Source organism: Fringilla coelebs (genome assembly GCF_963513975.1).
Source record: "Fringilla coelebs genome assembly, chromosome: 1".
Classification (NCBI taxonomy): domain Eukaryota; kingdom Metazoa; phylum Chordata; class Aves; order Passeriformes; family Fringillidae; genus Fringilla; species Fringilla coelebs.
In genome coordinates, this window is record NC_140028.1 from 3,304,833 (window position 1) to 3,320,758 (window position 15,926).

General features: G+C 43.4%; 1 protein-coding gene across 8 annotated transcripts in view; it reads left to right on the forward strand.

Annotated features, from left to right (window-relative positions):
- The window catches only part of TSNARE1 (t-SNARE domain containing 1), a 456,292-nt gene that overhangs the window by 137,634 nt on the left and 302,732 nt on the right, over positions 1-15,926 (forward strand). For all 8 annotated transcript variants that reach the window (XM_084226302.1, XM_084226301.1, XM_084226304.1 and 5 more), the window contains one exon: positions 10,049-10,126. In XM_084226302.1, the coding sequence (XP_084082428.1) occupies positions 10,049-10,126 (78 nt within the window). The remainder of the gene's footprint in view (positions 1-10,048; positions 10,127-15,926) is intronic.

Genomic DNA, 15,926 nt, shown 5'->3' on the forward strand with positions numbered 1-15,926 from the left:
TGCTGCCTAAACAGGAGCATAGGATGAGACCAGGTTTCTCTGGCAGCATTAATGCAGATGTAGGGAATATCAGGTTTTGTACTGAAGGCTGATGCTGCTGTCTAACATCTTTAACAAGCTTGGGAAGAAGAGAGTGAGAAGCACAAACTGTCACTCGCTGCTGGGAAAAAAATCTGATATGTTTCTAGTGGTTTTTCAAAAGCAGGGAACTTGTTAATAAATTGAAATAAACTGTTAGGGTAGTAATGTAGCAAAGTTTGTTGGTTGGTTGGAACTTTTGTTTGAGTTTTGTTGGGTGTTTTCTTCCCCATCATGAGTTGGAAGGAGCATGTCTGCTTTATCCAGCGCTTTGCTTTTACATCAGAGCACTCATCTTCTGGTGTCACTCATCTTCTGAGTGACACCTTGTGCCAACAGCTTTCTCTTGTGCTGTTTCTGATCTTCTCTGCGCGTTCTCTGCACCTTGTCAAGACTGTACTTGCTGATTTTCCAGGATTTTGGTCGTGGATTTGCCGTTCACTTGCAAAATCCACCTCCAGAACTGGAGGGAATTTGCTGCTAATTGCTCACTCTGGGCACGTGGGACGTGTGATGCTCCCCAAGGAGGAGCCTCTCCCCTTGGCCAAGAGTCAGTGCATGGTCTGGCAGAGTGTTTGTCTCAGGGCTGGCTCTAGGAACAGCCTCTCTTTGTGGACAGTTTGGATATTTCTCTTTATTCCCTTAGTAGCACATGGCTGGGTTTGGGAAGCTGTTTGGGACTTCTGCTGCTGTGAGAAAGTTGGAGATGCACCCTCAGGTTTGGCCAAACTGAACAGTGAGTTGTTGACACATTTCTCCAGCCATGGCAGGGGAGTTGGAACTGGATGATCTTTAAGGTCCCTTCCAACCCAAACCATTCTATGATTTCTATGATTTCAACAGTTGCAGATTTCCTTGGCCACACTCCTACCTGAGCTGAGACTGGCACTGTGCTGTCCTGGGCACACCAGGTGAGGTGCAATTCACTAGAGAGTCTTTTCCTTTCTTCTCCAGCAGTTTGTGATGGGGATCTTTGCTAAAGAAGGATACCAAAGTGAAGAAAAACATCTTAACCAGAAATAATGCAAAGCAAATCTGATTGAGTCTTGATTGCACTGTAGAAAGATAATTAATCATAAAACCATAGAATCTTCTGGGTTGGATGGGACCTTCAAAATCATCTTGTTCCAACCCACCTTCCACCACAACAGGTTGCTCAGGATCCCCATCCAACTTTTTCTTGAACACTTCCATGGCTGACACGTCCACAGCTTCTCCTGGCAACTTGTGCCAGTGCCTAATGGATCTCTAATGTTTCCTAATGTTTCCTTTTCTCTTTGAACCAGCTCTTGGGTACACAGAGATTTGTATTTTTGTGTCTGAGGACTTGGTGCTGTGTTTTGAATAGCATGGGGCTGTGTCCCTCATGGGAGTGATGGGAATATGGCAAAGCACTCCTGGGTTTAATGCTCCTTCCAAGTGGCTTAGGACAAAAATCATCTCTTGGCTGATTTAAATGGAAGTGCAGGAATTATGTGCAGCCTTTTTCCTCAGCTAGGTTGTGGAGGACAGACTTTCTAAATTCTGTATCACCTTTAATTTCTGAAGTTGACTTTTGCTGCTAATTAATGCTCACCCTTTACCTTCTTTAATTCCATAAGGGATAATTCTCCATGGCTGGAGTGTCCCTTGCAGCGTCTGCTGTGCCACCAGGGGCACAGACACTTGCCAAGCTGCCAAGTTTTGATCCCACTTCCCTAGGCCTCACTGACATGGGAAACTTTTGCCTGAATAGCCTTTTTCCTTGGCTTCCTAAACTTGCCTTGGGATAGGCAATGTGTTTGTTATTTCTCTCAGAAATGTGTATTGTATCTGTATTCAAGACTTCTTTTTTATTTTATTTGCTAGGCTTTTCCTAGAAAGAACCATGCTGAGCTCCAGTTAAAACTTAAAAGCTCTACCAGCAGCATTTGTTCTGGGGACACTGCACTAACTTCTCTGGTAATGTGATAATTAAGTGTAAATTTAGAGTCTTGGAAAAAGTTTAGGTATTGAAACTGTTTCAGAGAGCCCAAGACAAAAATGGGGCCTTAGGTGGGGTCCTTACCAACCAGAAATGATTCTCCCTGCCTGCTTTGCCTCCTTGGCTTTATCCCCTCATTGAATTTTGGCCCTGAACTTAATTCAGCTTAGAGATTATGAAAGCTCTGTCTCCTCTGGCCAACTTACTGTAGCTGTGGTAGGACTTTCAAAGGGAAAAAAACCCCCATCTATTCAGTGAAAGCAGATGTGTTGGTTTCACTTTCATTTTCTCTGTAATTTTTCTAGAAGTGTTATGGGGTGGGGAAGTGAAAGTGGGAGCAATGTCCTTGTGTAGGGGAAGGCTAAATGGAGGGGCAGGCACTGATCTCTCCTCTCTGGTGACAGTGACAGGACCTGTGGGAATGACCTGAAGTTGTGTCAGGGGAAGTTTATTGCATATTAGGAAAAATTTCTTCCCCCAGAGGGTGGCTGGGCACTGGAACAGCTCCCCGGGGCAGTGGTCACAGCACCAAGCCTGAGGTGAAGAAGCTTTTGGACAATGCTCTCAGACATCTAAAGTAATTCTTGGGAGTGTCCTGATTGGGGCCAGGAGCTGGACTTCAGTGATCCTTTTATGTCTCTTCCAACTCAAACAATTCTAAATCTTGGTTTTCCCTTAGGGAGAGGAGGAGAAGGCAGGTACTTCACTACCTAACACCTTTTAGATGGGGGGGATGAAATGTGTTCTTCCAGATGAGAAGAATTTTACCTTCAGGTAAAACCTCATTTCTAAAACCAGGAAAAATGTATTTTGTACGTTCAGGAGAACTTGGACAAATCAGGAAGATGATTTAAAAAGTTTAAAAAAAAAATAAAATAAAGAGAACAGGAGTTTAAAAGTGTTAATGCAAACAGAGACCTTGAGTTAACCTGTAGGGAATTGAGTTCTTGAACACACTGACCCTGCTGTGTGAGGAGGGCTTTGAGGGAGGATTGGTGCAAACACCAGCTTCATCCCAGTTTTTACACCTGCAATTCCAAAGGTGCTCCCTCTTTGTGCTCTGGCCATGCTGAGGAGACCCAGGCCCTTTGGGACAAATCTGTAGCAAAGAGCCTCAGAGCTTTTCCATGTGAAACAGCCTCACATTTTACAGCCCTGATGAAAATCACATTGCCTGATGAGTGTGATTTTTGCTTACATTTCCCTTTATCACTTATTTCACTCAAATTTCATCAGCAGGAAATAAAAACCTCCCAGGCTTGCACGCCAGGAGCAACTTCACAGTACACATGATTCTTTCATTCCCTTCCATTTCCTTTTCTATTTTAAGCTCTCTGTTTTGAGGAAAGGAACTTTGTTCAAACAAGTCCTTGGCCAATCTTTTCTGTCCTGGTGTTTGTTGAAGCTTTTTTCGACCAGTGTCAACAGGAGAGCAGAGGTGATGAGGAGAATCAAGGTTCCTGTGGTTTGTGTGAAAGGGGAAGGCAGTGGAAGACCAAAACAATGTTCTGGGAGTGGAAGAAACCAAGGGCTGTGGAACATGGGATCAGACACCAGGGAATCCACAGGGTAGACCACCCTGGGAAGCTTTTGAGTACTGGGGACTAAAGGACTTGTCTGGGATGGGTGCAGGTGTCTGTGCCCCCACCACTTCTTGCCTTTTGCATTTTCTTCCTTACATGGCAATCAGCTTCTTTCTCTTTCCTCTTTCTTGTCCTTGGCCTCCTTCATCTTCTTCCACCTTTTCACTTTAATGCCAACTCTTGGGGAAAAACTGAAATAAAGACATGAATCTACCATTTTTTCTCCAGAGCAAATCTCTTTTCCTCTCTGGCTAGCTGCCAAAAATCAATCTCTTCCACTCCCTAGAGTTCATTTCATGGCTCACATTGTGGATCTCAGTCTTCAATGAGGAATTAGTCTCTTGGATAATGGCATGAAAAGGGGGGAACTGAAGCTTTGCAATGGCTTGAGTGGCCCTGGAGGAGGAACAAGGTGAGTGGAGACTCATCCACTCAGCCCAGCTGTGAAAGGGTTAAGCCATAGGACTGGGTGTAGTGGGACTGAATCCATACAGCTGGAGGTAAAGTGAGGATTTGGGGTGGATGGTTTGAAATCAGAGTGAGCAGGTTGTTTCCCGCCTGCTTTTTTTACACCTTGCAGGTGTTTCATGGCAGAAAAGAGGAGTTTGGAGACCAAGTAACTTTCTGTGGGAATTTCTTCAGCAGAGGATGATGCTGTAACCTCAGTTAAAGCTTTCAAAGGAGAGGGGATGCAGGAAATCTATGACTTTCTTTATCAAACCACAGATAGAATTCTTGGTGGTGTTTTGGGGATAAATCCATGGCAGTTTGGGGAGCTGAGTTGCTTTGCTACAGCCACATTAGGATTGTAAGTGGAAAGATCAAATCCTTGTCCTGTTTTTTTTCTTTCTCCCCATTTTACCCAAGTTACTTTAGTTACTGCTGCTTCTTCTCTGCAACTTTTAGGTGATTTTGAGTTTGCTGCAAAATTGAGTTCAGGGAGGGAATTGACTTCACCTGGCTGCAGAAAAGCCATTAGGAGCTCCAAATTAGTGTGAAATAATTAATAGGAAAGGAAGATTAACGTGGCAAACACGAGTGCTTTTCATTAACATTAAGTGAAAGGATGTTCCTGTAGGTTCCTTTGCCATGAGTGTTGTCCTGGACCTCCAGCAATTCCCTTTTACATTAATTTTATCCAGCTCACTCAAGACAAGACCTTATAAGCCTGGTCAGGCAGCGTATTTGGCTTGTCCTGAAGAGGAACTGAAATAAATTCCTGCTGGGTTTTCTCCTTCCCTACAAAAACTGCTGGTGGTGGTGCTTGGAGCTGCTGATTGTCCCAGCACATGAGAGCCCCAGGGATGCCCAGGTGCAGCAGAATTATTTTCTCCCTCCTGAGCAGGACTGGGGGAAGCAGCCCATGAGACCTTGGATTCTATTTTGCTCCAAGCACAGACAGCACATCCCTCCACTGGCCAGTCCTCATCCAGAGCTGTCTCCTGTAGGCAGAATTGTGATGAATTAAAGATTATAATTGCTCTGAATCGTGGAAAGTGATGCACTCTGAGTGTTCTCTGAAACAGTGGTTGCAAAAATCATGTGTAAGGCTTGCATGGATTTTTTTAAGCTTCTCAACCACTCCTTAAAATTCCCTGAAGGGAGATTGCAGCCAGGCTGGGCTCTGTCAGTTCTCCCAAGTAGGAAATGGTAGAAAAAGAGGAAATGGCCTCAAGATTCACCAGGTGGGGCTTTTATTGGATATTAGGAACAATTTCTTCAATGAAAGGGTCATAGGAACAGGGTGTCAGGGGAAGTGACTGAGTCACCATCCCTGGAGATATTTCAAAGATGTGTAGAGGTGGCACTCAAGGCACACAGTTTAGTGGTGGATTTGGCAGTTCTTGGTTAAATGGTTGGATTCAAAGGTTTTTGGATCACCTAAGTGATTCCATTATTAAGTTTCCTCCTCTCCTCTCCTCTCCTCTCCTCTCCTCTCCTCTCCTCTCCTCTCCTCTCCTCTCCTCTCCTCTCCTCTCCTCTCCTCTCCTCTCCTCTCCTCTCCTCTCCTCTCCTCTCCTCTCCTCTCCTCTCCTCTCCTCTCCTCTCCTCTCCTCTCCTCTCCTCTCCTCTCCTCTCCTCTCCTCTCCTCTCCTCTCCTCTCCTCTCCTCTCCTCTCCTCTCCTCTCCTCTCCTCTCCTCTCCTCTCCTCTCCTCTCCTGCATTGATCCAGAGTGTGACAGGTAGCACAGAGGTCTAAGAGGCCACCCCTGCACAGCAGATGAGTGTGAGGTGATGTTGCACAGCTGGATTTAAACTTGCTGCAGCCTCACAGATTTTTTGCCCAGAGGAAGCAATTTCTGAGCTAAAACTCCACACCCAGGTCACAAAGTTCCTCAAGGTCCCACTCCCAGCTGTCTCCCCCTGCAGAGTGTGCAGTGACACGCTTTGCTTTGTCAGAGCAGGTATTAAAAAGCTCTGTTTTTTCCATCTGTTGCACCTACCTGGGTGCCCATGGGGCTTTTCAAGCAAAGGAAAGAAGAATTGAGTAGGCAAATATCAGAAATGCCATTGTTTGCTGCTGCTTTAGGAGTTGATTGGTGGGGGTTTGAGTGACCTGGTCTGGTGGGAGGTGTCCCTGCCCATGGTGGCAGGACCAGATGATATTTAGAGTCCCTTCCAACCCCAAACATTCTGTGATTTCTATGAATAAAAATAAATATAACAGCAATAAATATAGCAGGAAATCACTATATGCTAGGCAAGGAGGAGGTTGAACTGATTGCAGAGGAAGGTGGGTTGTCCTGGGGTCCAAGGGGATTTTCCTGGAAAAATAAATGGAAACAGTACAAATGATTTTTGGAAATATCCAGTTAAGGAAATAGAGGAGAAACCATTTGCATCTGGGATTCTGTAACACATCCACTGCAAAACCTTCTCGGCCTTGAGGACCCACAGTGTAAATAAAACTCATTTTTTCCCAGCTGTGGCCCTGAGCTCTGTTAGTGTCAGTATTTAATGCATAACATCATTTAGTGCATATCAGAAACCTCCTAATCCTTCTTGGGGAATCACAATATTTAAGTATTCACTTGATGTAATCAAAGATATTTAATTTTTTATCAACTTCACATCCACTTCTCAGTTTTGGTTTTTCTTCCTTGGCATGGTAGTACAGAGGCAGTTTTGCTTTTCTTTCTGCTGCTGTTTTTAAATTGTTCTGCTTGTCTGCTTGAACTGCTGCACCCTCCATGAATAGTTACAACATCTCGGCTTGATGTGTTGAAGCTTGAAATTAGAGTGATTAAAACAGCCTCCTTGTTACTATTTTCTTTTCTTTTGCAAAATAAAAACAAAATAAAAGCCAGAACTGGCAGCATGCTGTGACGTGAAATAAAAAGTCTAGGGGCAGGAAACTGCAAGCCAGATACAGTGCAATTTTCTCAGGAAAAAAAACCAACATTATCCTTGAATTGCATTTTCAAAGTGATTGTTTGGAAATTTTGGACAAAGGCTTCATTTGCCTTGTTGGTTTTTTTTTTTTTTTAGATTTTATTTGCATTTTTTTTTTTAGGTGTGAAGGTGCTGTTAGGTAAGTGTGGACTGAGAGGCCTTTGAGGAGGAGTTTATAACTTCACAGTCCTCTTCCATTTATGTAATTTTGACTACAATGAATATGTGGAAGCTTAAAAAATGAATTATTTCCATGATTTAGGAGTATGATCCACATGCATTGTCTCTTTCCCATCAGTGAATTATGGCACAGGGTGAGAAAACTGTTTTCCAACCATTAAACAGAAATAAATCTCACCCTCCCAAATTAGCACCTGAATTTTTGGGTAGTTTTAAACTTCATGGAACAACTCTGGGCTCTCAGTGTTGCCCTGTGTTTCCTTCTCAGTGAAATTGATGCTTCTCCTGCCTTTTGCAAAGTTTGGGGTATTTCACCTTGACTCCTGGTGAGACTTTGGCATTTGAAATGACTCCTCAGAGGTCATTTCCCCCTTCTGCTGGAGGCTGTGCAGGAGTCCCCGTGTGGGAGCACCCTGCAGTCTGGATTATTTGGGGATTTAAAGCAGGGCTGCTCCCAGCTGGGTGATTCCAATTGAACTCCCAGCCCTTGGTTTGGTTGCTTCATGGTTCATCTGAGGCTTTGCTCAGTACCTCAGTGCCTCAGGATCACTGGGCCAGGATAAAAATCTTTGGAGGCAAATTTAGTGTTTCTAAGAAAGAATAAAAAAAATAAGTTAACCCCCCCCACCCATCCAAAATGAGTTCTGTCCCAAAAGGTGCAGATGAGTTTTCTCTGAAGCATGAAAATCCAAGAAAAAAACGCCTAAAATATGGGTAATAACAGTCTGTAAAAATCTAAAAATCTTTTCCTGTGCTGCTTTTTTGCCAGTGATTTAATGAGAGCTGGACTTTGTTAGTAACAAGTGAAATTCCTGGGGGACAGGGGAGCCCACACTAATTTCTGCTCTTTTGCAGCCTCCTCTATAGAACAAAGGAAAGGAGTGTCTGGGACAGTTGATTTAGGAGAAAACTGCAGGAAGAGAAGAGTGGGAAAATCCCCAGCAATGAGGCCCTGTGCATTTGGATTAAACAGCTTTTAATACCCTGGATTTGTGTCATCCTGACAGGCTGATCCATGACTTTATTTACAGCTGTTACAGGGCTGAACCATCTCAGTGAGTGTGAGGAGCAGTGGAAATTCAGCTCTCTGGAAGTGCAGCTGCATCCTCAGCCCTAACCTGAGCAGTGCCTCTAGCAGGCTTCTTGTTTTGCCCAATTTTCCTCATTTTTGCCTCGCTCCACCATTATCTTTCTGCTCTGCCGAGTTCAGGTTGGTTGCGTGGTGCTTTAGCAGCTTAGGGAGATCTGGTGATGGGATGCAGAGTAGGTCAGAGATCCAGTCTGCTGACTTAAAGAAATGAATCTCAGCTCCTGTTTGAGTCTGAGATGCTTCACCTCAGAGGAGCAGCTGGGTGATAGCAGGGGCTCTGCTGGGTGGAAGAGCCCTGGGGTGCTTCAGGATGTTACTGAAGTTTCAGGTAAAGCAGCTTCTGGGAAACCCACAAAAGCTGACACAAGTGGGAGGCAGAATAAAAAAAATTCTGCTGGAAAGCTGCTGCCATAAAGCTGGTGACAAAGACATCATTACAAATGAGTTTCTCTGGTGACTGTGATCAATCAAAACTGAAATGCCTGGTTAAAGCTTATTTACGTGATGTATCCTCACTCTGTGAGATGGACTTAATACAGCTATAATTAATGGTGTTAAGCTGAAGGAAGGCAGATTTAGATTGGATATTAGGAATAAATTTTTCCCTGTAAGGGTGGGGAGGCCCTGGCACAGGTTACCCAGAGAAGGTGTAGCTGCTCCATCCCTGGAAGTGTCCAAGGACAGGCTGGATGGGGCTTGGAGCAACCTGGGACAGTGAAAGGTGTTCCTGTCCTTGGCAGGGGGATGGAACTGGATGATCTTTAAGGTCTCTTCCAACCCAAAATATTCTGTGATTCTCTAGGATATCTCAATTCACCATCACATGACTCCTTCTCTGGGGGTGATGAAACTGTGGAGAAGCTGGGGACAATTTCAGGGATTTTAAAGATGGGAAATTAAGCTAAAAAAACAAACCAAACCAAAAAAAAAAACCCAAAAAACCAAGCCCAAACAAACAAAATTTCCTAAATAAGCAAACAGAATAACAACCCCCAAAACACACAAACAAACCCCAAAACAACAACAACAAACTAATTTAAAAAAAAATTCCCACCCTACTTCCACCAAACCTGAAACCCCAAAATATTCAAACCCTCACTTCAGTGTTCTCCTTGTAGGGCAGATTTGAGTACCTTGGCTAAAGTGAGGACCTTGGGAATGAAGCTGTGAGAATTTTTCTGTGCACCAGCCCTAGAAATTCCTGGCACTGACCCATTGCCCCTTGCAGCTGAGCTATCAGGAAGGAATAGAAAGAAGAGGAACCTCTCTTGGAGGTTAGGAGAGGAATGTGAGGAATGTGTGGAGATCCCACTGAGCTCCCACCTCCCTCCTGCCCCAAAAGCTTTGACCCCACAGAGCAGGTGCCCTTCACTGCTTTTTCCACAGGCAGGACCTTCTATGGGCTTTCCTGTTCTGGAGAGTGCTGGGTGACCATCACTTGGCATTGTGGTTTCTCATTCAGTCAATGTTCTGATACTCCCACTTGGTAAATGAGGTTTATTATTTGTGTTCAGGTTGCTGATAATCCCTGCAAATGCCATCTCAGTCCATGTGGGCTGTATCCACTGTGTTGCAGCAGCATCTTCACTGTCCTGGTGGTGCTGGATTTGTCTGCCCAGTGCAAGTGAACCTGCATCAGACCACCCTACCAAAATTTCTGCAGCAAGGAGGAATCTACATCCCCTTTCAAACCACCCTCCCCCTTTCAAAGTGATTGGTGGTGTCCAGTATTAACACTTTTTTCTCTTTTTCTCTTCACAGCCACCCAGATTGATCCCAGTGAACTGCAGGAACTTTTTCAGGAGACTTCAGCCAACGTCTTCCGAATTAACTCCAATGGTGAGTGAAATGGGAGCTCTCCTGGTGCCTTCTGTGCTGTCCTGCTGATGATTCCTGTGTGTGGCCAAGGCCCCTGGCAGCTCCTCTTGTCAGGGAGCAAATCCTAATGCAGCTTTTCTGCTGCTGCATCTCACGAGCAGCAGCACATGTCCAACACACAGCTCCTTAAAAGATGTAAAAGTATTCCACCATATGTTCCATCCAACAGGCACAGATACATTGCAATCCTTGCTGAGACCACATCCTTTTTTTTCTATTTTTAATTGTGTCATCTGTTACAATAGAAAGCTGGAGCTCAGAAAGGTGGAACAAGCCAGGCTTATTTTTCAAATATGTTGCAGCACTACTGTGTTCAGAGCCTGTCATGTGAGCTTGCAAAACATCTATCTCCCTTAGAAAAACACCAAAATTCTGCTGTTCTTCACTCTGTAGGTTGGGCAGGGGTATCTCCCCAGCCCCTAGAGATGCAGAGTCCTCCCTCCTTTGAAACGAGCTCTGGCTCATCAGCTTTGTTGGGTTAGGCTGGAGGAATTTATCTTGCAGACAGATATAAACTAAAATTGCTGGGTGGAAGGCTCAGCTCTAAAACATACCAGTGTCAGACAGGGATCTAAAATTATCAGTGCTGATTTTACAATAGACCTGGAAATTGCTTTGGAATAATCTGGACAGCTTCTGTGTCTGTTCTTTCTGTGTCTTGGATGACAGAGAGACCTGGCCTAGGTGTAGGGAAAGGATTTTAGTGCCTCCTTATTTGTGTAATTCTTCCCCAGTGTGTCCTAGGGGTGCAGCCCTGGTTGTTGTAGCAAGGGATCCTTCTTAGAACAGGGATGGGAATTAAAAACTTCTAAAATGTAGTTGTCTCTACTTTTGATGAGTTGTGTATGCTTCATCAGCCAGCACTAATTTTTCTCTAACTACAGGGGATTGGTGACCCTTGAATTGGTGGCATACACCCCATATTAAAAAGGGATTATTGCCCCTGTGGGAGCTTGAACCTCCCAGCTGTGGTACTTGGCTTTCAGGTGGGTGAACAACCACACCACAACACACAGAATTACCTGCATTAGCAGCAGTTTTGGCTGCTCCAGCACCAATAGTTTTAATTTGACAATGCCAGTGATGAGGGGTAGTAGCACTTCTGCTTCCAAACTGAAGGCTCAGACTGAAGTTGTGCAACCTTGTGAGTCTGTGTGTGCTGTTCCTGTCCAAACTGGCCAGATTAGGGTTGCCTTGATGTGCCCTTGTGCTTCAGTCACCACTCCCTGCACAGTGGAGTTTTATCCTGAGAAAACCTAAAGGTGAATGGCACATCACTTTTGAAATACCACAACCCAATTTCTGTTTTTGTTCTTTGTTAGAATTGCCTTAACCCCTTCAATTTGTGTTTGGCAACCACTGTTGTTGTTATTTCTCCTCTTGAGATGGTGATGATGTGTTTCCTCTTAAGAGTTGCCTGAACTCTCTGCTCTGTGAAGCAGATAATGACAATGCCTGCACTTAAAACTTTTTTGCAAAAAATGGAGAGGGTGCAGAGAAAAGCCAAAACTGCTTGATGTCTGAAAATCAGACTTGAAAATTTGTGCCATCCAAATTTCTGTTTGAGACATCCAAGAGGACTCAATCATGGTATGTAAGTGTTTCTCTAGGAAGAAAGACATCAAATAGATAACAAGGGGCTCCTTAATCTATTGTTCTCACATAGGAGGAGATCAGGAGATAAGAGTTAAAGCTAGACAAATTCAATCCTTCTGTATGAGGGTAACCAGCCATTAGAACTGCTTGTGGAGGGGGCTTGATGGATTTGGCTTTGCCAGGAACCTTTAAATCAAGATTCAAATGTCTTTTTTACAAGATATACTTTAGTCCAGCTGCAGTCCCCAGTCTGGATGGGAAGTGGGGAGTGATGGAACAAAATTTTATAGGAGGAAATCAGGTTGGATAATCAGAATTGCTCTCTCTGGCTTTTAAAATCTATGAATCAATGAATCTATAACACCTTTTAAAGTGCTTTCAGGTTGAAGAAATGCCCATAAGATACTCTACTGTTGTTGCTCTGTTCACTACACATATTATTTTTTGTCTGACAAAATCAGTTTCATTCAATTTATTTTTTATAGTCTTTCCCCCAAAAAGTGGTTAGAAATTTTCAGGAAAAGGATGCTGAGTGTAGTGCTAAGATTTGACAGAGCTAATTTTCTTTAGGTAAAGAACTTTTTAGGCTTAGAAAATGGGGAAGAATGCCCATAATTCTTTCTGTGGCATAAAATCTCTTCAGGAAATTCAGGAAGCTCTGACTTGGAGCATGGAAAATAAGTCAGTGATGTTGTTTGTGGCTGAGCAAGGAATAGGCAGCTACATTACAGATGCTCACCAGATGATGGGTTTACTCCTTTTGTGCTGGGCATGATGTGCTGAACATCCTACAAATTGCATAAATCCTCTCACAGCTCCTCTTTCCCTCCTCTTCCTGGCGTGCTGCAGCCTCTCTGGGGTTTTTCAGGTTCCCCTTTGTGTTTGGAGATCTAACTGTGCACCTGAAATGTTCTTGTGCCTTTTTGGGGTGCTGAAGATCATAGAATTGTGGAGTCATACAATCAAGGTTGGAAAAGACCTCCAAAATCTCCAAGTCCAAGCTTTGAAAGCTACCAAGGCCACTAAAGCTTGGGAAGTGCCTTGGTTTGTTTTTGAACACTCCCAGGAGTTTTGACTTCACCCCTTTCCTGGCCAGGCTGTTCCAAGCTGTCAGGAGTTGGCCATGTTATGATTTTGTTGTTTAGATTCTAAAAGTCCCAGGTTGAGGCCAATCTCAGCAATACCTTTTATGTCTTTGGGGAATGACTTTTTTTAATGAAACAAGGAGTCAACTTTGTACCAGGATTTTAAAGCACCATTGAATTTTATTGAGTAACACTGCAGAAGTAATAAACACAGTATGCTTTGTCCCTCTTTGCTGTCCTTATTCTTTTTACAGAATTCTGAACCTTTGGGGTGATTTAAATTCCTCTTGGGCACTTCAGGATTTGCTTCCTGACCAAGGGGGATTTTATAGCTCTGAGTTGATTGTGATTATTCTCACCTATAAATGCTTCCTGCTCCCTTTTTCTGCCATGAAAATGGAAATCTTCCTCGTTTGTTGAATAAAAATTTTAGCCAGGACAGCTGGTTCTTTTTATATGCTACTGGATCACTCTCCTGCCAGGTCATGAGCTTATAGACTTTTTTTAATGCCATCTATTATAAAAGTATGAAAGGGTAGAGGGAGATTTTTCCTAATCTTTGCACCTCCTTTCTTTCTCTTAATCTTTTGGGGTTGAAAATAAGGAAGGTTCATAGAATCATAGAATAGTTTGGGTTGGAAGGGACCTTAAAGGTCATCTTGTTCCAACCCCCTGCCATAGGCAGGGACACCTTCCAATAGAGCAGGTTGTCACATAGTGCCTTGGCTTTGGCAACTTTCATGTTTTGGGGTTTTTAAATTTAGTTGATTTTCCTATCAGCACACAAAAAGGAGCTCAAATACTGCTGGAATTTGTCTCATTTATGGCTTTTCTTTTTTTCATCTATACTTTTATTGAGACCTTGCATTTTTTTCATTTTTTTTTTCATGTGCAGCTTTTAGCTGCCTCTTAGTAAGTATCTTATAAGTAAGTACAATAAATAACACTCCTAAATGGAGTTGCTCTGGTGCATCTTGTCTAGTCAGTTGAGGATATACTGGAGGAATCAGGCCTGTGCTGGCCAGATGGAGAACCTGAACCCTCTAATGGGTCTCTTGCCTCTCAAATTTCCTGCTCCTCACTCTTTAATGACTGCCCATTACTGGTTGGTGCCATGTGAAGTCACATTACCTTGATCTTAAAGGCTGAGCAAAGGATTTTCCTGCCTCCCTCAGGTGTGATAGAGTCTCCATTGCCATCTCAGGATGGTTTCTTATCTCCCATTGATTTAAGGATTGCAATGGCACAGGCAACTGCGTGCCAAGCTCTCTGTGCAGTAAATCAGTGCAGCACCAACATCATTGATGCCTTGTGAATGTGAACCTGTCCTCCATCAGTGCAAATCCTCTCCCTCTTGTCCTATCTCTTCATGCCCTTGTCCAGAGTTCCTCTCCAGTTCTCTCAGAGCCACTTTAGGCACTGGAAGGTGCTCTAAGTCCTCTCTGGAGCTCTCTTTCTCCAGGCTGAATAAACCCAGCTGTCTCAGCCCAGCTTCAGAGCAGAGCTGCTCCAGCCCTGTGATCATCTCCATGGCCACCTGGATTTTCTTCAACAGGTCATCACGCTTCTTGGATGGGGGCCCCAGAGCTGGATGCAGTCCAGGTGGGGTCTCCTGGGAGATTAGAGGGGGAGAATCACCTCCACTGAGCTTCTGGCCACTCCTCTTTTGATGCAGAGTTCTTTTGCCTTTCCTGAGATTTAGGAAAGTCATGTTGGAGTTTTAGTCCTGCTGTTTTCCACATAAGAGCTACATCAAATGATAGCCTTTGGCTCCTCCAGAGTGCCTATCTTGTCATTTTGGGGCAACTGACATTTATTTAGTTCTTTAAATACTGTGTTTGAGTTGGAATATTAGGTAAAATTATTGGATAAGAACTTAATCACAGATCACTTTTTCATCTAACTGATGACTGCTTTCCTCACCTCTCAGGTTCATGTCTCATCTTCTTTTCACCTTTTTGTAGGTTTTCCAAAATGCTGAACAAATCTGACAGCTCCTGGGTTTGCCTCAGTGCAAAATGGCTTGAGTGTGAAGTCTTGAAGTGTTTTGCTCAGTAGCAAAACTGCTTCCCACTCCAATCTTCTCCAGAGCAGGTGGCAGTAAAATTCCCTTTAAATTGTCCTTATTTTTGCAGGTCAGGTAAGAAAGGTTCAGAGAGGCTGTAGCTGCTGGTTTTGTTCTGGAATTGCACACATGACCTTAACTTCTTCTTACAAATTCAGTGTCCACACGAGTCCTTTATTTACCTTGGCTTGCTGTCCATTCTCCAAGGACCACACTCTGCTTTGTTCCAAAGGGATGATGGGCCCAAAAGTATTTTTAGTTGATGCAAAATTTTGTATTTGAACTGAACAGTATGTGGAGTCCAAGGGAAATTGATTTGTTAGGATTGTGGAGAGGGAAAGAGGGAATTATAGTATTCATGAGATCTCTGCAGGGTCAGTGGTGTCCTTCTACAGAAGCAAATGGTTATTAGTGAAAACTTCCAATTTATTCTTTAGAACACTGTGCTTCCAGCAAAGAAAAATAATTATTAGCTCAGTTACAGACAATTCCTTGAGGCTTTATCTTACTGAATCTCCAAACTCTGCAGCAAAATCTGTTATTGAGAACTAGAATTGAAGGAAATATATGGTGGTATTCAAAGTTTTTTTGAATATTCATGTAGTTCAGGCACATTAGTTACTTTTTATGCTGTTTAGTGACTTTTGGTGTCAAGCCAGCAGAGCCCAAAAGAGAAGAGAGGATTTTGTCTGACAGTGGAAATATAATTAAGTGACTTGTTCAAAATTACAGGCCAAGTCCAAGTCTGCAGAGTCATTAAAACAGAGGATTTCTTAAATTTCTGCAGAAATAATTGAGCCATGTTTTTAATCTGTTCTTCTATCCTTAAATATTGAAGCGTGACTGATAAGGGGTTATGGGTTTTTACAACTGGAAATGTCCTGAAAGAAATCCCACATGTAAATATCAAGAATATAATTTATTAAACATGTTCCCTTGTGGGAAATCTTGAAGTGCTTTACTTGCTGGCTGTGCTAAGTCCAAAAGTAGTGGCCTGTTGTTAATTTTAAAGTGA